Here is a 21,392-nt window from a genome sequence, read left to right as displayed (position 1 = left end):
AAGTAGAAAAGAAAAAACCTTCAGCAAACCACTTGTCCGAAGATATAAACCCACTTTGGATAAGCAATGGCCCATAAGATCTCATGCAAAGCAATCCTAGCCTTCCATAATATACCTTAGAAATTGAAAAGAGCAATGGCCCATAAGATCTCGTGCAAAGCAATCCTATCCGTCCATAATCAGGCGCGGAGGCACATATAGCATGAGGGAGGCCAATGACATGCAAAATCCCTTTTATGCTTCATGGCATGTACATGCATGCTTGGTTAGTTTAATGGACATTGCCCCCCAATGACCATCGGAGGCCATTGTAAATTAGTCCGGCCTCTCCGAGTGTAAATTCCTGGCTCCGCCCCTGTCCATAATATACCTTAGAAATTGAGAAGACAATATTTTATATTCAGCAGAAATATCTCCAAAAAATAAGAGGATTAGGATGTACAGGTGATAGACTTTGGGGTGTGACTTGTTGGCATGATCGTAAGCCCTTGATCTATCTATTGTCGATCCAACCTCATCTTAGGTTCCACCTAATGAACCGTTTTGTTTTAGAATATGCATACCATAAAAATGCAAACAGAGGGGCCCTTTGTACTGTAGAAGAGGTGTCATAAACACACTAGAGGAGTAGAGGGGGCTGTCTCAAGTAAAAAATGGGGGGTTGAGGGGGAATACATAATTTCCCTATTTTCAGCCACATACATAAGCTACAACACTAGAATTTCATTCGCTCGCTTTGTAAGGCTATGGAAACGTCTTTGTGCTCGATCCTGCATACTCTCTGCCTTTCCAAACCCATGAAAGCCCATCTTCCCAAGCCATTTCTTCCTTCAGATTTCTCACTTTCTTCCTTTTGTTACCCTAGAAATTTCTCATTTTCTAGTAAGAATCTGAAATACTCTAGAATCATCTCTTCAAACTCACTGTCCCATGACTCCAATTCTTCTCAAGAACTTGGTGTTCTTCTCGAAGTAGAAGGGTAATTTTATGCCTGATGTTGTTATGTTAGGTTATACCTATTTTTGGGTACTTAATAACTTTTTTAATTTTTTTTTTTTTTTCGTTAATTATTATGGGTTTTGGATATCAAGATTTTTGGATTAGTGGGTTTATTTTATCTTCTTTGTTTGTTCTGGTTTATTAGAATGGGAAGGTAAGGTGGGAGTTTGCCAAAGAAGACTATTATGCCCTTAAGCAATCTGTTAAACACCAAACAACCTAAAGAAACCCTAAGATGATACTGATTGGGGGTACTAACACCCACTTGTTTTGTAAATTCCATCTATCTTTTTTCTGTTTAGAAGTTTTCAATTGGTTTGCTTCTCATAATGAGTCGTAGGTTCTAAGAAACAATGCTAAATGAAAGTGATGCACCAACACCTTTCCTTAATAATATCCTTTTATTTGTTCCAACACACAATCAGTGGGGACAATACGGTATGTGCTTGAATATGTGAGATCTCACCGTCGAATTGGGTTGAAATCGCACTGTTGGATCATCGTGGTGGTAGATTAGGCAAGTTGAGTAAGGAACCTTTTTAGACTAGGCAGCTAGATTAAATTAGTTACTAGGTTAGATTAAAAAGTATGCACGGATTTGCATGTTACCCAAACGCTCCCTCAGACTAATGCTAACATGAGTTAAGCAAAAATCTGTGAATAAGAAATGGGCGCCTGAGGTCTTTTCTTTGGCCTCATGAAGATGTCAAATAATTTATGACTCTAAGGATATGTAAAGAAGAGAAATAATTTTTTCCAATGGCTTTTTATAAATGAAATAAAAAATTATAATCTCTATGTGGTCATGAGACAATGGATTGAATGTGATCTGAACAACCGTGATGTCATAAGGAGTTGTCATCGATGACTTAACACTCCCAGTGTCGGAAAGGAGACTCAGTACCATGCTACTTGGTCAGCCTCTCCATCTTGACTTAGAGACTTGTTTCAGTTACTTTTCTACGAGATCAAATGGCTTCTAAGAAACAAGTGTATGCTCATTGTTGATTTTCTATCATCATGTGACCTGGCCCAAACTACATTGGCATATTCTTTATATGTGGAACTTAAAATCAAGGATATGAAGTAGCCTTTATCTAGTTCCCCTCTTATATATTGAAAGCTGTCAGGGTCTAGATACAAATTGGCTTATCACATGCACCGAGTTTCATTTTATATTGGATTTGATATGTCGTCTCCTTACAAAGCAGGGAACTTTATATTTAGCTCAGTGGGAGCATATATTCTCTTTTCATCAGTCGCATGGGCCAATGTTACTAAATCTTTACCATATTTCACTGGTTTCACAATATTCCCTCCAAAGTTGAGGCCACCAAACCTAAGAAATATGACTACTTCCCAAAATATTTCATTGGAACGCTTTTCTGCTATATAGTCTGCTATTTTCTTTGGTTTGAATGTCATCCACATTCACCGAAAGCATGGCGATGCCCGCGCCAGTAAAACTAAGTGTAGAATAGTCCAGAACACATCAGACTAGTCCTGCTTGAACAAAATTATTATTTTTCTCTCAAATGAAGATCCCTAGGTTGTTTGGTATGTTCATCATGTTTACATAGAATTTTTCAACGTAGTATCTCCTAAGAGGAGTGTATGTCTTATATGCATAGCCTCACCTCAGGCCATGAGGCATATAGTCTATTTGCAATAAAATGTTAATGGGCAGAAACTTGAAGGGAGGGGTGGGGGGTTATAAAAGCTATTTCATGAATCAAAATGAAAAATAGAAGACTAGGGATTTTCAGCTTTAATTTTTTTGGAGAAGTATTATTTTTGATACTCCACAACCTCTTAACAAAACCGAAATCCATCACTTTTTGGTAATTTCTCTCATCATGATGTACCTTTTGGATATATAATTTGTGGAAAATTAGCACCTAGTGTAATGGCGAGTAGAAAACTCCTCTTTGGGATCATGGATCCCAATGAAGCGGAATTGAGAGCAGTATTGCTAGACATTAGAATTATTGAGGAGAAGGATTTAAGTAGGTTGATTGTAAAGGGAGACTCACTCAATTTCATTAGATGGATGAATATTAGCTATATCCACCCATGGAGATTTGTTGATATGGTCGACGAGATCCAGGAGCGAGTGACCGATTTCGATATGCACTTCCAGCATGTGACGAGGTTGCGAATAGTGATGCAAACAGATAGGCTCGGGCAGGTGTTAGTAGAGTGACTTTGGAAATCTTTGATTTCGTCCTTCCCTGAGGGCCCTCGTTATTCTTGTTATCTCTTTATATTGTTCTTTACCATTAAAAAAATCCTCCTCTTTCTCACCTATTTTTCCTTTATAAGTTCATCTCTTCTACAAAGTTCACTTTTCCTGTTTCTTTTCTTTTCTTTTGAATTTCTTGGGGCCTTATCAAGTTATTTTACACTATATTGGAGTATTTTGGAATGTGTTGTGGTTGTGAAATTGATGGAAAGAAAGTAAAAAGGACTATATTGTGTATGAAAATTGTTGGAGATTGTGAAATTGATGGAAAGAAAGTAAAAAGGACTATACCGTGTATGAAAATTGTTGGAGATAATCTATGGTGTATATCAATTATAAACTTTTGTAATCCCCAATGAGTTGGAGGTATGAATTATCTAACGCATTTCACAATCAGAACTTAAACACATTGTGGGAAGAAACCTTATAGATTCTAGAATGTATTATCCTTTTAGATGTTTGAGTTTTTTTTGTTCTTAATTGAATGTTGAATCTTTTTGGAAAATAAAACATATTTTCTTTTTATAATTTATTCTTTTTATTTTCTTTTTTTGTACTTTTATCAAAATTTCTTTCCTTTTTAATTTTAAAAGGTCAGAAAATTTATGAGGCCTACGCTCATGCTTAGGGCTTAAGCCTTGCCTCATGAGAGGGTTGAATGCTTCGCTTCATGCCTTTACCTTAAAACACTCGATTACGATATTGCATGACTTCATAAGGCACTATGATTCGGTCCACCAGTATGATGTTAATATGCTTGGGACTGATTTATCGGGTTGACCCTGTAGCATGAAAATCATATTCATCAGACATCTCGACAAATTGAATGGAGGACGTTGACTGCAGATATAACTTAATTTTTTTCCCTTAACGGACCCTCATTAGGCCACCATTTAATTGCTGGGATTTTCCTTTAGAGTGATTTTTTGCACTTTCTAAAAGAATGCCCGAGTAAATTAGTCGACTTGCTTTTGGCCCAGCCAAGTCAATAAAACTCTATCAACTTGTCTGAGTCAATAAGAAACTCATCACATTAATTATTATTTCCTCAGTCAACTTAGTTTCATCTCGTGTGTGTTCTTAACCAAGAACTGGTTTTTAAAATTTAATTGCTGGATTTTTTAGCTATGCCCATGGCATCCCATAGAGGGGTTGCTAGATGGATGGTGGGGCTCATGTTGATGTCATTTGGGTGGGTGCAATGCTTCTCATGGTAGTGTAGATAAAGGACTAATCAAAGTGCGATTCCTCTTCCTAAGAGATCTAGTTTTTGTGCTTATTTTTATCTCGGTTTTTACCTCATTCGCTGCATATTACGTTCTCCATAACTTTTTCAGAAGCTCACTTTCTAAAAGATGAGGTGCTATTTCTTTCAAAGAAAATAAAATTCAATGGTTTGGAAATGACACACATTTAAATTTTAAAGTGCTTTCCTCTTAAATTTCTGGATGAAGTCAGTTCTGATTAATAATCATTTCTGTAATAATTCTGCTATATAAAGAGACCTGCTGACAATGATTGTGGAGACTCTGACCAAGTAAAATTTTCCTTAATAATATCTTACTCTTTGATAAGCAGGAGTATCATTGCATGGTTTATGTGGTTCTACTGCATATTATAAACAAATTGTTATTAGCGTTTTATTTTTCTTATAAAATTGCCTTATACATTTCCTTTCCTCCAGGGTCCTTGTGGATGTCTTCCGCTTAGGCAATCGCCAAGCCTTCAATGTCGGTGCGGGTTATGTAATAATTTCATTTTTATTTAGAGAAAATGCTTCCTATATTTGGTTGTCAACAAAAAGGAACTCTTGTCTTGACTTTGTAACTATTTGCTGCGCCACGTAACATTCCTTTATCAAATTTTCTAAAGGACTACTGTAGTTGATATTAATACTAAAAGGGTTTGGTGTATACTCCACTCATTCTGTTTCTCCTTTGATTTTATTAGCATTTCAGAAACTAGGACTGGATTGTGCAAATTGGACAGATCCTATATATTTAGACCTTGCAAGGTATCTTCTGACTCCAGCTGAGTTGTTTTCTACATTGTCCTTTTTATCGTTATCTGTTGGAGATTTGGAGGTGTTATGCTATATTATGTGATGAAATAGTGTAGTGCATCTTTCAGTTGATAGTAAGGACATCTGATACTGTAAAGAATTCCTCTTCTATGATCTCTAGGTTCTTCAACATTTGAATTTGAAAAATTAGGACATCATTATGTATCATGCTTATGCATTGCATCTTATCATTCCATGCCCTCCAAAGGACATTATAGTTGAATATGCTTGAGACTAGAGGTTGTTTGTTAGTTGTTACAGATCATTTTGCTATTATTTTTCAGGAAGGCTGGTGGTGATGAAGAAAAGATGCTGATCTTATTTTTTAACAGGGTAAGGGATGCTCACCACGATATCAGCATGGATTTAAATTTCGGTTTCGAACCCACAGAAATTCAGCCGAAATGCTGTAAAAAAAAAAATCATTTCAGCCGAAATTTTGTAAAAATATTATTTAAAAAAAAAAAATTGAATTTCTCAAAATTTCGGCTGAAATTTGGGAGATCCAAAATTTTAGATTTCACGAAATTTTGGTTTCGGTCGAAATTTAAAACTATGGGCATCGGAACATTGCCTTTTATCCTATCGAAATGTGGGAGTGCCTTGTGTATGCGCTTGAGTGTGAGAGGTTGCTTCTACACTGTACCATTGTTTTAAATTTCGGCCAGAATTCGAAATTTCGGATTTCAGCCTGGACCAAAATTTAAAATCGAAACCGAAATTTCAAAATCTTGGCCGAAATTACACGATTTTCACCAAAATTTCCACCGAAAACGAAATTGCCACCGCGTTTTCGGCTAAAGGCTGAAACTGAAACTGAAATTTCAAATCTTGCACTGTACAACACGTGCATCTGGATGACAACTAGTATTTCCCTTGCACACAATATCCCGTATAAATACAACACAAACCCAACAAATGACAACTTGCATGGGTGAAGTTATCTTTAAAAACAGTTCCAACTTACAATCCTAATGAGCAATGGCTCCTTTGCCGTTGTTCTCTGAAGTCTGAACATAATTAGCACCCACTTATGGCAGAATTCAAATGCTGCCACTGTGAGGCGAGGGAGCAATATGGGGAATATGAATGCGAAATTGGGATTGGATATGGCTTAACTCTTGCTTCGTTTCCTAAAATTTTGCCTGGTTGTAAATTTTTAATATATTGCAATTAACTCTTCCATCCCTGAAGTTACTTTCAAAGCAAACATCTCAAATAGTATACTGAGAAAAGAAGATGGAAACTAATTTGTTTGCTGATGGAAAGCTAATTGAATGATTCCCCCCTTGTCTTGTTTACTAACAAAGCGTCTTGACTCATCGTGTAAATGTGAAAGGAAAGCTGAATATACTTGGAGGAGGCCACCCAATTCATGGGGAACAAAGTAGAAAGAAAGAAAGATAAGAACGAAGAAGGGGTTGGTAGGGGTTGAAGTCCAACCCGACAACCCCATAGGTTCTCTCTGTATATAACTCTAAGAATACTACAACAATTCCATTATGAACCCTAAATATGATGGGCCTTATCTATTACACATGAATAAAACATATAAACTACTCTTATTTCTTTCCATTCAAAAAAAAAAAAAAAAAACCTACCCTTGTCTCTCAGAAGTCAGAACTGATTGTCAAGTTGGAGCATAGATATTATCCATGCCCAGCTTGGAAGTTGGAACAAATAATCTGAAGTGCTTTGCAAAAGGTGTTTGCTAATTGGTCTTTAGGCCTCACATATGGAGTAGAAATATCTTGAGAGCTTATCTACTCCAAATGTAAGCTCAAGTTAGTTTCTAAAGGATCCTTGGACCTCACATATGGTGTAGAAATACCCCTATTCTATTTATATCTTTGTTATGAATTCCGTTTCGTTCGCTGTTTCATTTCAGCTAATGGAATGAAAAGTTTATTTCGGTCTTTTTGTTCGGCGTTTCGTTCCGCTAATACAACCAAATTTTTTTAATAGTTAAAATTATGAAAACAATCCAAAAAATAAGAAACTGTTGAAAAATATAAGAAACAATTAAATGAACCGAATATGTAAAAGATCCAACATTTACTTAAAGGAAAATCACTATCAGCCACAGTTGTAAATTTCGTTTCGTTTCGTTTCGTCCGAAATGGACGGAACGTTTCGGTTTCGGCCGAAAACCGGAACGAAATGACGAAAATTTCGTTTCGTTCCGGATTTCGGCCGAAATTTGACAGAATTGTCCTAAATTTACGGAAAAGTTTCGAACGAAATTGTCCGAAATTTCGTTTCGGTGGCCAAAACTTATATGGCCACCAAAGCGAAATTTCCAACTAAGCTATTAGCTGAAATGCTTGTGTTGACCCGTTTGTTGACCAGTGCCTGCCGAGATGAAAAATATTTGGAGACCAAATTATGTTTTACCTGATTTTTGAGATTTATAATCCATGAATTTTTAAAATTGGAAAAATACCCCATCGTTTTGGAAGTTAAGATTTTGACCTGGCCCGATCTTTTCGAATCTTGTATTAGAACTGGAAGGTTGACTTTTATCCTTTTAGAATTAGGACTTGAAACTGTTTTTAATAAATTGAAATTGGGGGGGGGGGGGGGGGGGGGTATTCTTTTATTTCCTTGTAAATCTTAAGTAAATGGACATTTAATTAAATGACTTTACATGTAAATACTAAGATACTAAGAGGAAAGAAGAAGATAATGGGACTAAGAATAGACAAGAAGAAGAGAAGAAAAAACAAAAAAAGGTGTATTTCGGATGGAACAGGGCATTTCGTCTCGTTTCGTCCGAAATTCGGTATTCCATGCAAAATGGAATGAAATCTGGAATGAAACGGTAAATATACCCGTTCCATTCCAGATTTCGGTCCGGAACGAAATATTTTGTCTGTTTAGAGCGAAACGAAATGAAATTTACAACTAGGATGTATATCTTCCTCTCAACCTTACCGTCACGATGATATTGCATAAACCGATCTAATACCGTCCACACATTTCCAAATAGTAAATCAGTAGGCTTATGCGTATTGTTTTATATTAGCTCAATCATCTCCTCATCCATAGCTTTTCTTCATCCATCACGCGAAAGGACTTCTTGACATGAATTAGGGAAAGGTATTGAAGAAAAAAATTTGTAATATGCTTATATGATGGAGATAAATTGTCGAAGGAAACATATTGAGCAATAAGATACTGAGCAAAAGATTTTATAGGATTTCTACTAAAATGTTTGACTAGAACTGACATGTTTCCCTTTCCGTGGTGACCGTAATGCATAATGAAACTGAGATTTAAAATATTGGACTCCATGAGTACACAGTGTATAGCCCACAAAAATTTTCAATAATTCCAAAAATTGGCATCATCACACAATTTCCTTGCATGGGATGTCACTCAATGATCAAGCTCACAATTCCTTGATTTAACACCAAAAGAGGAATAACTTCAGTAATCAATGCCAAGGCACAAGAACACAATGAATCTCATAGGTTTTCTTCGAACTATCAAAGAAAAAAAACTTAGATCTTTTGGTTTGATTAGCATAAGAACACAGAGAACTTCTAACATATGTATCTAGAGGAAAAAGGGGGAGGAGGGTAGAAGAGGATTCAGGTACCAGATCAGTGCTGCGATGTTAATATAAAAGGAAAGGAGAAAATGCTTGAAGGAGGCCAACCTAGTCATGGGAAACAAAGTTGAAAAAAAGGAAGAAGGAAAAAAGAGAAGAAAGAAGGGAGGTGGGTTTGGTTCATTGGATTGGATGTTTTACCCCACGACTCATAAAGCTCTCTTTATATATAACACAAAGATAAAATATTATGGTAACGCCATTATGAACCCTGAGTATCATGGCTCTTATCCTGCTTGCATACGAATAAAACATATAAACTCCCCTACCTCTTTACACAAAAAATAAAACTTCTAGATAGTCTTGATTACACAAAGGGTAGGTAAATGCCAAAAAATAAAATAAAGCCACACTTACATGCACTGACATGCATGTCATATGCTGGTCAATTCTTCATAACATAAATGGCACTTAAAATTTTGTTACTTGTTATTATATTTTTAGATTTACTAAGGCTTTCCACAGTAGAACTAGTCAATGATGTCTGGTTTGCCAGGAAAGGCTTTCATATCTGGCTTCCAATCTTCAACCAAAGCGGAAGGGTGACAATATTTTTTATACTCATCGTTGGCCGTTGCATATTGTATTGCAGTATGCAAACAATTCTATCAAGCAATTCATGGATTTTCCTATGAAGACCAAAATGCCTTTGGCACCAAGTGCAGGAGTCACACCATCAGGGCATTTAGTTTCATTACCTTCGAAACATTAGGAAGGCGAAGAAAATCTTCCGAAAAAAGAAAAAGAACTTGGAAACATTAGGGAGTAAAGATGGCCTTGTTGGTACATCTTGCTAGGAATTATGAATCTGCATTTAAGTACTTGTCATATCTGTCTTGAGAAATTTCTTGCTACGTCAATCTTCCATTCATATTTTATATCATCAAAGGATTTTGTCTCCTTTATTTTGACCAACTTCACAATTGACAATTCCATCAAGACATTGGTTGGGTTGTGCTCGGAAATTCTGCCTAGCAGAATGGTTTATTTAACATTGATTTATCCAAAAATGAAAAATGTTAATCCATGTTTCCTTTTGAACTCTTCTATGCAGATTGGCTGGCCTACTTCATTGCCCACTAGTGAGAAGGAAAACTTCATGAAAAGTGTTCTTCGGGAAAAGGTATTTCTTTTGCTAAGATAGATTGCTAAGTGCTAATTGGTTTCATCAGGTGCTCTATAATGCAATCTTGTCCTTCCAACGATCCCAAGTTCCCTCAGTACATGCAAATTATTTGACTTGTCAAGAAAAAGACATTTTCAATATATTTTATTCATGGACCTCCCTCGATTGTGTAGAGTCAACTTGGGGACTTCTGAATGGATTTGATGACCTTTAGCTCACTGGTTTCAATTGTTCATTATTTTATTATCTTCTTTATATGCCTAAATATATTTGAAGTAAGAAATATTAGCAAACCTCGCTTCTCTCTCTTAACCACTTTTAATTTAATGAGTTTGGCTTAAACCTCTAGTTGACATCACTAGATTTTTTTATCCCTTTTTTGTGAACTAACGAGGGAAAAACTATAAAAATCGTAAGTTTTCATTTCAATGCCACTATGCATTTTTTTGCAGAAAAAAAAATATCATTTTGTTTGTTCATAATTATGATTCTCATGCTCTGAGACATTTGGTTCTATTCATGCGGACTTTTCTGCTGTAGATGTTTAGATAATTAGATGACTTAGAGAGTCCTGACTGCCCCGCTCATCTCCTATATCTTTTTTGTCCTTATCCTTTGAAACTTATCAGTAACATAGTATTTTAATCACTACCCTGTATTTCTTATGATGCTTAGGCTGCACTGTGTTTAGGCAAACTATTGAAGAACTGACTATTTGTTGGCAGCGGAATGCATTGGATGAGTTTGTGATGACACAAAGTCTACCTTTAAGGCCGGGAGTTGAAAAGTGAGGTTCCATTTTACCCTGCACGATCTTAACTTGCTTTGAAACGTTAATTATTGTTCGATACATGATGCAAATAGTTAAATTCTCTCCACGAATTAGAATTTCAAATTACATAATTCTCAGAGGTTTCCTGCAATTTTTATTGGGAACCTGTATATTAATGGTCCCTTTTATTTGGTAGCTTTACTTGGAACAGATGACACCCAGTTGTGGTTACTGTATGAATTAGTGATTCCAATAAGGTTGAGGCAGTTGATCTTTCTGTAATCTTTCACTGCCTGTAATCATTGTTGCCTTCTGTTAAAGTATAAAAGATAAATAACATCTTTCTCCAACAGCTTAAGCTTTTGGAGAAGTTGGTAAGTTAACATGGTATCAGAGCCAAAGGTCTCGAGGTCAAAACTCCTGGATAGCAAAAGTCCACATGCGATGGTCGGCCCAAAGTGGACCACATGTGCCACGTGTTTGCCAAGTGGGCCACACATGTGGGGGAGTGTTAAAGTATAAAAGATAAATAACGCCTCTCTCCAACAGCTTAAGCTTTTGGAGAAGTTGGTAAGTTAACACCTACAATGTCTATTATATTCCTCTTATCCCTAAGGTGAGAAATGAACCATATATCAAATAATTTAGACATATTAGCCTATTGGGAAGTGTTTATGTCTACGATGTTTTGGGGACATTTAGAATAGTTGTGATGTCCTTACGACTCCTAACAGTTGTATGGATGATTGCCAAACCTTGGATGGGATTATTGTATCTAGCAATTTCATCAATTTAGTTAGAAGGAATGATTCTCTTGTCTGATTGATGAAGTTAGATGGCCGGTGATCATCTTAAGTGCCTCTTGTAATGTAGATTCTTAAAAAAATGAGTTTTAGTTTGAAATGAAGAAAGTGGATGTATTGATGAATCTCGACCTGAGTTTTCTTACTTCTTACTAACAATGGTCGATGCCATACTTTCTTCTTGGGAGGTAAGGAAAGTAGACCCTTTGTCTCACCGTAGCTGCTGAATTAATTTGGTAATTTCTGAGAAACACGTCAAAGTCTGGTTTCCTTTGTGTTATTGAAGTAGTTCTTGGGTGTCTAGCATTCTCTCATCTTCAATCTATTTATAACATGACAGTTTGACGGCTGACTCGAAGGATCAAGAGTGATGCATCAATCTTTTAATTTCATTAATTAAGGTATCCATTGGCCAAATAATCAAGAGGTAGTTCATCTACCAGTGGTATCCAAGTTTATAACATTTTGTGGTTAGACTGGCGGCCATCATGGGCTGTGAGATTTATCCCTTCCCAACTAGATATCTTGCATCCTCTAAAAGAGGGAGCTCCCAATTATCAAGTAGGACCTTGTGGTGGAGCATATGGAATCTACACTGGGGTGAAAAGATAAGTATCTTGCTTTCCTTTGTCTGACAACCATGACTGTGTCTTTCCATCCTTATTTAGAGTCTCTGCTTTTATGCTTGAGAAGTTAGATAAATCGTAAAGAAACTCCCCTTGGAATGATGCTGCATTCTTATGGAACTGCATTTGGTTAGCTTGGGGCAATTATGTAAGCTCTGAAGGTGGTTGGGCATATAAAATATTTGACTTACAAAATTCAGCCCTTATATCTGAAATGCTGGTGGTGGCTCCTGTCCCATCCTGAAGATTTTTGGGCCATGATCATCGGGCTTCATCATGGAATATGGACTTAAGAAGGTTTGCCTACTTGTAAGTAGGAGGTTAGAATTCAATACTATTAAAGATGTGGTATGATATCAATGTTATAGCCATTCAAAAAAAATAAATGATATCAATGTTATGGACTAAATTGTTTTTCTAGCTCGATAAATGGCATGGAGATTCTAGGGTTTTTTTTGGGCGTGGAGATTCGAGTTTTTCTCAGTGTTATCCCAATCTTTTCCATTCAAAAGACAGAATTGGATAAAACAATGATGATTGAGTTACTAAGTAGTTTTGCTTCACATAAATTGACAAAAAAGTCATGGTGGAAGGATGACAAAAGAATCTTTATTTAAATCCTAAATTCATCCTGCTCTAATGCAATGTGAAAACCCTAAATTGAGGTTCTTCAAGAGAAAATCCGTAAGCCGGTTTCCCGCTTTTTCCATACTTGAGCTTAGAGAAAACACCCAAAAAAAAACAAACTACTGTAAGTGATAAACATAATGATACTTCAAGTGACTAAAATAAAATCATATAAAATACTTTTAAAAACCAAAATAAGGTGAAAGAAATGTATCTCTTAGAGTAAACGTAGTTATATCCAAATATCTATTCTAGTCATGCTTTGACTCTGCGAAACACCTATACCAATGCCAATGGCTCCCCAATATCTTCTACTGCAAGTTATGCAAAGAGTAACCTGCTGCACATTATCATGTGCTTCATCTTTTAGGCAAAAAAGAGGGCTGGTCCCCACTGCTTGTATGCATACAGTTTATTTTCTAGTGGGAAGGCCATCCCCTGTTTTTCCCATAAATTGGGCTGCTAGTCGGAGGGCACCCTCTGTTCTAAGGAAAATCAGGACATTTAGCAACTAGCACGATTGCTTTTTTTTTTTGGTTACATTACAATTACCTTATTGCCAATTCAACCAAAGCAAGTTTTGATGTTCCGAAGTTGTTATACTGAAAAATGAGAGAACAATGAATTTCTCGAACTCTTAATTTCAGTTGTTTGATTGCTTATGTGCAATTATACTAGCTTTTTTCTCACCATCATTATTTTCACCTAATACTTGGCATCTTTTTTTTTTTTGCAGTTTTATTGATGATGCACTTAATGATGATGTACCTTTGATCATACTCACAGCCTATAGTAAATACGGGGACAAAATTGCCAGGTCTGCTTCAGTATTGCTGACCTCTCATCCGAAAGTATACTATGTGGGGCTAGAGTTTGCCCGGTGTGAGCTTTCCAAACTTTCAGATTAAGTCTAGTATATAAAGTTATGCATGTGTAGATCTTTGAGAAGTTTCTAATTTAGTTTCTATCTAACTTAAACAATACATTATCAAGTTGTAGGGTGCGTAGAATCTAATTGTTATTGAGGTGAATAAGTGTCATGATTTACAGATATTCTGGTTGTTGTTATAGTTGAACATGAGATGCCATTTTCGTTAATATGGCAGAGGATTAGGAGAAAACATACTTTATCAGAATCTTTTGTGAGTTAAATTTTTAAGCCAACAGGGCTGTTGGGTTTGTGAATAGCAAAGATACCTAGATCCAGCTTGATCCAATGTTTGGCTGCTCATTTAAAGTTGGAATGGACATCGCGTGTACCCCCTCTTTTCGTCCTAACCTCAAAATCAGGGAAAGGGTTACTCCAAGTCACAGCTGAAGTTACACTTAACCCCATTTTTGTTGGTAAGCGGGAACCAAGGTCAGATGAGATCGATATCTCGGCTATACTATCTGCAAACCAAACAGCCCCAAAAGGTTTCCTAATGGATTTTCATCCATATAAGGACAATGTGTTAATAAATGAAGAACTGAGTATGGGTGCTTTTTTCTCATCTTTTTTGTTTTGTTTTCTTTTTGATAATTTTTTTTTTATAAAACTGTACATCGTACTAATGTCGATAATAGGTGTTGAAAATCAGTTAAGCACCTATAGCATGGCCCATGCACAAGTCTGATCATGGGGGGATACCCTACACATACATGTCTAATGAGCTACAATACCTCCGGTAAAATCATTATATGCCCATTATCCATGAATGACCTCTCACATATGTTGCAGATTTGATATGATATCCTAGGATTAATTCATTTGCATTTTAGTTTGTTAAATATGCTATGTACGGTGGTGCTGTCATGTTTAACAAATTACATCGAACTTGGATTTTGTTGAAGAAAGTATTAGAGTTATGATTGTTGTTGTTGTTGATTCAGCTCGTGGTCACATCCAGCCAAACACCCATCCGAGAAGCACTCTTTGAAAAGGGACCAGAAAATGATTTTTTTGTCATACCAATGATGTCAACATGGCACCATCATGATGCTATGTTGATGTCAACATATTATGGACCTAAGATGATTTATCGCCATAAAATATTGGGAGTTTTGGTTTCTGTTATTGAGAATTTACCCATTCAGGGATCTATTGGGCACAATCTATTTGGATATTTTTGGTAGCTATTTTGATTCGGGATTAGGTCATCTTTATTTATTAGATTTAATAGATACTAATTTCTACTTAAGAATTATTGTAAGTTTGATATAGTACTAAGGCCAAGGATTTAAATGTCAGTTTCGGCCACCATAGCCTTGGTGCCACGGTAAGGTTGCTCCATTGTGACCTTGTGGTCACGAGGGAAACAGCCTCTCTGCAAAGCAGGGATAAGGCTGCATACATCTAGCCCTCCCCAGACCCCGCAATGGCGGGAGCCTCGTGCACCGGGCCGCCCTTTTTTTGGCCACCACCGAAACTGAATTTTTTTGGTTTCGACCAAAATTTCGGCTGAAATCATGTAAAGCCTTGATAAAAATTTCGTTTTTTTTTTAATTTCCACTGAAATGTATAAAATTTTGGTGGAAATTTTGTAAATAAGGGTGAAAAATGAAATTTGAATTTTTGGTGAAATTTCATAATTTCAGCGAAATCCTGTATTTTTCCTATTCAATGTACTTTCGGTTTTGATTTGGATCGAAACCGAAATATTTCAGCCTAAATTTAAAACTACGACTATAGCTCAGCTTTGTCAACTCAACTCGACAAGGAATCAAGTCAAATTTACTTGTTTTATAACTCAAACCTATGTGGGAGTTTAACCCATGACCTCAGGATCTTAAAAATGAATTTGCTTATTCGCAGAACTATGCATCTAGCTGTGTTATATTATTAGAAAATAAATAACTGCAGAATAATGTGTATTTAATAAGCAACAATAAAGTTTATTATTAAGCCGCGGGTGACTCGGTCGATTTGACTAAACTGACCTTCTAGTCAAGTTTTCAAGTTTCTAAACTATGGCAATGGTAAAAGGAAAGAACCGAGACTAAGGCAAAGACCATTGTTGTACGATCTTCTAGGCTTACAGTGATCATATGATATTTTAGATTCCTATTTGGAGATCATTTATCTTATTGACAGTATTTCGATGACATTAATTAGCTTTTAGTACTTCAGTAATGCCATCACTTCTATGGATTATTTATGCTGAATCACTCTTTGTTGGTCTAATAGTTTCTTGTTTACCCATTAACTTCACGTAAGAAATGCTGAACCTGAACTTTCTTTAGAGAATATTTGTTTACCCACTTAAATGATGAAATTTGTAATTGTATTTTCTTGATAGTTGATTTACTTTCACCGTCTCATAATCTAAATCATCATCATCATGTCTTAATCTCTTCCTATTCAGGTGCATTCAGTATCTATGAATCTCAAGCTCTGTTGGGTACTAAGTATGCCTTGTGAACATGGGAAATGAACTAAGTTTTTGCTTCCTTTTGTTTTATAATCTCAGATCTGTCATTGAAAATCTTGGTCATGAAAGAATATCAAAAATAAAGATAGTGGGAAAGGCGGAAATGGAAGGAAGTTTTTATGGTCAGCTTGTACTCGGTGAAGGAGTTTCTTCGGGTTTGGATGAACAACTAGTTAAAGAGGCGAATAAAGCAGGTAAGTCTCGTTCCCAATTTTATGGATTTCCCGCCTTTCTCTGAGAGAGAAGCATTATTCTTTGTTTATATGTTTTTCTTGTTAAACTTCCGCAAATTCCTGAAACAGCTTCTGTTGAGAAGCAAAGGATAGCCAAGGAGGTTGCATCCATGCTAAAACTGAGTGTTGAGATTGATACCAGCCCAACAGAAAGGTCTGTCGGAATTCTTTTTCTTATGTTATAATATGAAAGTACGAAGATGTTGTTTGAGCTTTATTCTTAATGTTTGCATGATATTAATTTACTATTGCTTGCCTTACATTGTAAGCATATCATACTAAATTAAGGATGATATGAACTGTACACATCGTTTTTAACATAGGTACTTCTTACCAAAATGGGGAACGTGTGATTTTGTACATGATGTAATGTGTGATGTTGTACATGATGTGAGTGTCGGAGAATTGTCGGAATATATTGTAGAAATGTATAGCAAACTATGATGATAAGTCGAGAAGAATATGTAGAAGAACACTGAGAATACTGAAAGGAAATAACTTTGAGTCTGTAGACAGAAACATTGAAGGAAACTGCCCCACGCACCAACCCCAACGTAGAATTTCCCGACCATACTATCATATGTGCTAATGTAAAAAATTATTATCACAATGCTTAACTCTTTTTTCTTTTGTTATTGGTGCGGTCATTCAAGCTAATAAACCTTTCTCGTGTGCATATCTTGTGATGGTGGTGCTTATTTGGGCTAAGCAAGAGCTCTTTTTGCATACGTTTAATGGATATACTTTTTTTTTGAATGGTAACTTTTAATGGAGATACTATCACATTATCTTTTCTTTTATGGTCGCATTTTGTTCGAATTTCAGGAATTTAGGTCGGAATTTCAGGAATTTAGGTCGAAATTTCAGGGAAATAATGATGTGGAAGGAAATCATTGAGATTTCATTTCGGTGGAGATGGAAATGGAAACATTTTAGTCATTTTGGGGAAATTTAAGACTGGGTAGGAACATACTTTGTTGTATCCTTTGCAAGATGAGCATGATTAGCTTCTTTGCTCCAGCTTGAGTGGAAGTGTTGAGGAAGTAGATAAATACTGGTATCCTTTGTTTATTCTTTTACATGGGACTGAATGTGAACTATCTAGTCATTTTTAGTACACTTTGGTCATTTGTATTCAGTTAGAGAAATTTAATGTAAACTCGTATGTCAACCTCATTGGTACACACATTTCCCTTCATCATCTCCTTCTCTTCTGTTAAAGTATAAAAGATTAAATAATGCCTTCTCCAACAGCTTAAGCTTTTGGAGTAATTGGTAGTTTGACATGGTATGAGAGCAAAGGTCCTTGTTCAAACCTCCCTGATATTGAAAATTCACACACAACGGCCAACCCAAAAGAGGGGCCACATGTGCCGCGTGTAGGCCAACCCTAAAAAGAGGGGCCACACATGAGGGGGAGTGTTGAAGTATAAAAGATTAAATAACTCCTTCTCCAACAGCTTAAGCTGTTGGATTAATTGGTAGTTTCACATCTTTTACTTTTTTCTATCTATGACTAGCGCCGAAAGTCTCTCAGAAGCAGAGGACGGTTCCATGTACAATTTGATTGAGTTGATACTAACCATACTTTACAGTTGTTCTGGGTGTGGACTTCTTAGTCCATGCTTTGTTGTTATTAGAGCATAACCACGATTTTGTGAGTCTCACAATATATACTGGATATTTTATATTGATAAGGGTATTTCTTTCTTCTTTATTTGTATGTTATGTGGCTTAAGTGGTTGGGTTAGTCTAGTTTTTTGTTTATTTGTATGTTATGTGGCTTAAGTTCTAATTTTTTTGTACAATTATTCAGTTAGTGAGAAATCATGTCCTCCTGGCATACTCGAAGCAAAGAGAAACGTCAATAAGCTGGTGCATTAGACTAGATTCCATGCTCCAAAGAGAAACTACTCAATGCATTATGGTGCATTGGTGCAAGGACCAACCTGCACTCAGGGTTCCCCTGGAATGGCGATCTATTGCATGTGTATCTTATTTTTTACATAACCCTTTTTGTAAACTTTAAACTTTATGTTATAGTTAGATCTGGTACATAGTTGGAACAATTTGGTATTATTGATTCAAATTGTTCCCAACAATTAAATTGGAGTCACCTAACACTTTGATTGTCATCGAGCTTGGAAAATATTGTGGTTACGTTTTCCTTTGTAAATTTTATGTCATGGTTAGATCTACTATATAATCGGGAATATTTTGTGTTACTTGATATCTTTGCAATTATTTATTCAATTTGTTTCTCAATCAGTGTGCATAAAAAATGGAATCAGATAACTCTTTGATTGTCATCCAGCTTGGAAAAGATTGTCGCTACGTTGCGTGCTGGAGCGGAATATGCGGGTATGCCCGTGGAGAGTTGTGTGCTCATTGCAGGAAGCCAATCTGGACTGGTTGGAGCCGAGCGCATAGGCATGCCTTGTGTGGTTCTTCGGAGCAGGTAGTCTTGGTCTTAGTTTTCTTTCTTTTTTTTCTTTTTTTTTGAATGGTAGTCTTAGTCTTAGCTTTTTCTTCCATGTTTCCCTATTTTAAAATTTGGGTTACATTTTATTTATGAATTACAACTAATTATATGCATAGTGTTGTCACAAGACACCTTGGATTTTACACATGGACATGGATGCTCTATTTATATAAAATTCCTGTGTTGGACGCACATATTTCATACGTCAACAAGGCTATTGAGAAAAGGCCTTAATTTATTGTTTTCTTTTTTCCTTTTTCTATTATGGACATAATTCTGTTGTGTTTATGTTTATCTTGATGCATTTTCTATATTTTATCTTTTATGAAGTTTTATCTATATAATGTTTCTGTTTATGTTTGTATGAAGTTCCATCGATATAATGTTAATTTTAAATGAGAAAACATTTCCTACACACTTGTGTAGGTAAGTTACCTACGCACTACATTAAAATACAGTGGGGGCCTACATTGTTTGGGTGATCCAAACAATTCATTTGAATGATCCTCACATAGATAGGGTGTCCACAAAAAATCAGATCCATAGGATCATCCCAACCCTACGATTTGTGGAGGTAAAATGGACGTGTATAAACCTTCACAAATTAGTCCATTTTTTGCCTCCATAGTTTGAATGGTTAAGATGATTCTATGGATCTGATTTTTTGTGGACACCATATCTATGTGAGGACCATTCAAATGAATTGTTTGGATCACCCAAACAATGTGGGCCCCCACTGTATTTTAAGGTAGTGCGTAGGTAACTTACCTACACAAGTGTGTAGGAAATGTTCTCTCATTTTAAATATTAGTATGTAATTGTAAAATATCTGCCTTTAAACCTGTGCATTGAACCTTTGGTCTCTGTCTGATAGTGATAGACATGCATGTGTCTAAATTATGCAAAATTGAAGCTCCAACCATCATTTTTATTCATCCCTTCCCCATTTGCTTTATTCTCAAGTTCTGCATTAGGACTCGTAATATTTTGCTGTTGTCCCATCTTATATTTTTGTTGTAATTTGTTTATTCTTATTTGTTATAGCTTCACATCTAGAGCTGAGTTTCCTTCGGCCAATGCTGTAATGGATGGATTTGGAGGAGCAGACCTCACAATCTCTAAACTACGCCACAAGAGATGGTCATAAATACCTTGAAAAGATTTATTCGAATCACGTGCAATCATTAAAGTTTTAACATGTACATTTGTTTTTGCGGTGATAGTGGTTTCTTACTTTGGTTTAGTAGATCATTCTATTCCAGGAACAATTAGGGGAGGATCCCAAAATTTCTTGTTTTGACATTTCTCTTTCTATATGCTACATAACTTAGGATTTCTCTGTGCTAGACATTACCAGTGGTTGCATAATCTGTTAGTTTTTGCATAATAGTTTTGGGTAAATAATTTCAAACCCTGTCACTTCTGGTTATGATTGATCGATTTGTTGGATGGATGTTGCATTTGTGGGACGCCTTGTTCCCATTGATGTAATCCGGTTATTCCCATATTAATAAAATGAGTTATCTTTAAAAAAAGGAAATAGCTAGCGTCCATCGCAAGAGGCATTTCACGGCTGGTCTGTCGCATGTGAGACCACACAGCTTGTGAATGGAGACAAAAGCTGTCGTCTTCATTTTCACGAGGTGGCTGGTCTGACATGCAACAGACCAGCTGCGAAATGCCTTTTGTGACTGTCTTGAAGAAAAAACACAGGCTCACATTTCAGCAGATTGTCTTATTCATTTAAATCATCTGAGGTGGCAGCTCTCATGCAACAGCTAGCCATGAAATGCCTTTTTTTCAATGGCACTGGCTGCGACATGCCTTTCTGAGAAAGTTCCTAGCAAATACACACACGCACGCTACTCTCTTTGCTATCACCTTCGGTTGCCTCTTTGCCAACTTGACATCCATAAGGACTTCTTGCATGAAACATTGGATACACACGCATATATAAAACAATCTACTGGTTTTATTGACCTCGCTAAGCCCAACTCTGTATGCAAGCTCCATAAATCTCTTTACGAGATAAAGCATGTCCCACGAGCTTGGCATAATTACTTCAAAGATGTACTTCTTGAGCTTGGTTATGATAACAGTGCCTCTACATACCACTCTTCTATCGACACAGCTCAACTGGATCAATCTTCTTGTTGGTACTTGTCAATGATATATCATTATCACAGGCGGTGACTCGGCGGGTATCGCCCAACTCAGTAAACTAGTCTCCTTTCGGTTTGATCTCAAAGATTTGTTTCTCTTAACTATTTTCTCGAAATGAAAGTTACCCGGACAAAGAGTTGCCTACATCTCTCACACAAATTTATTATAAGCTCAACTTGAAGCTCATCCTAAATTTTGATCTCACAGCATACTCCAATACTGATTGAGATGACT

At 36.2% G+C, this 21,392-nt stretch overlaps 1 protein-coding gene across 2 annotated transcripts; it reads left to right on the top strand.

Annotated features, from left to right (window-relative positions):
* The first annotated feature begins 721 nt into the window (after nt 1-721).
* LOC143884680 (Haloacid dehalogenase-like hydrolase (HAD) superfamily protein) lies at nt 722-20,341 on the top strand. 2 transcript variants are annotated; one of them, XM_077388368.1, is made up of 11 exons: nt 722-979; nt 4,926-4,975; nt 5,192-5,255; nt 5,588-5,636; nt 9,971-10,039; nt 10,768-10,829; nt 13,607-13,687; nt 16,320-16,474; nt 16,583-16,667; nt 18,828-18,971; nt 20,040-20,341. In XM_077388368.1, the coding sequence occupies exons 1-11, from the start codon at nt 747-749 to the stop codon at nt 20,140-20,142; spliced, it is 1,095 nt and encodes a 364-aa protein (XP_077244483.1). In that variant the 5' UTR covers nt 722-746; the 3' UTR covers nt 20,143-20,341. The 2 variants fall into 2 exon arrangements, with proteins under 2 accessions (XP_077244483.1, XP_077244482.1); XM_077388367.1 differs by having other exon boundaries at nt 13,607-13,750.
* The last annotated feature ends 1,051 nt before the right edge of the window (nt 20,342-21,392 follow it).

This window comes from Tasmannia lanceolata, unplaced genomic scaffold (genome assembly GCF_043159265.1).
Source record: "Tasmannia lanceolata isolate RefF3 unplaced genomic scaffold, GAP_Taslan_0.1 ptg000008l, whole genome shotgun sequence".
Taxonomy (NCBI): Eukaryota; Viridiplantae; Streptophyta; class Magnoliopsida; order Canellales; family Winteraceae; genus Tasmannia; species Tasmannia lanceolata.
Note: the sequence above shows the minus strand (reverse complement) of the source record. Positions and strands in the feature narration are given on the sequence as shown.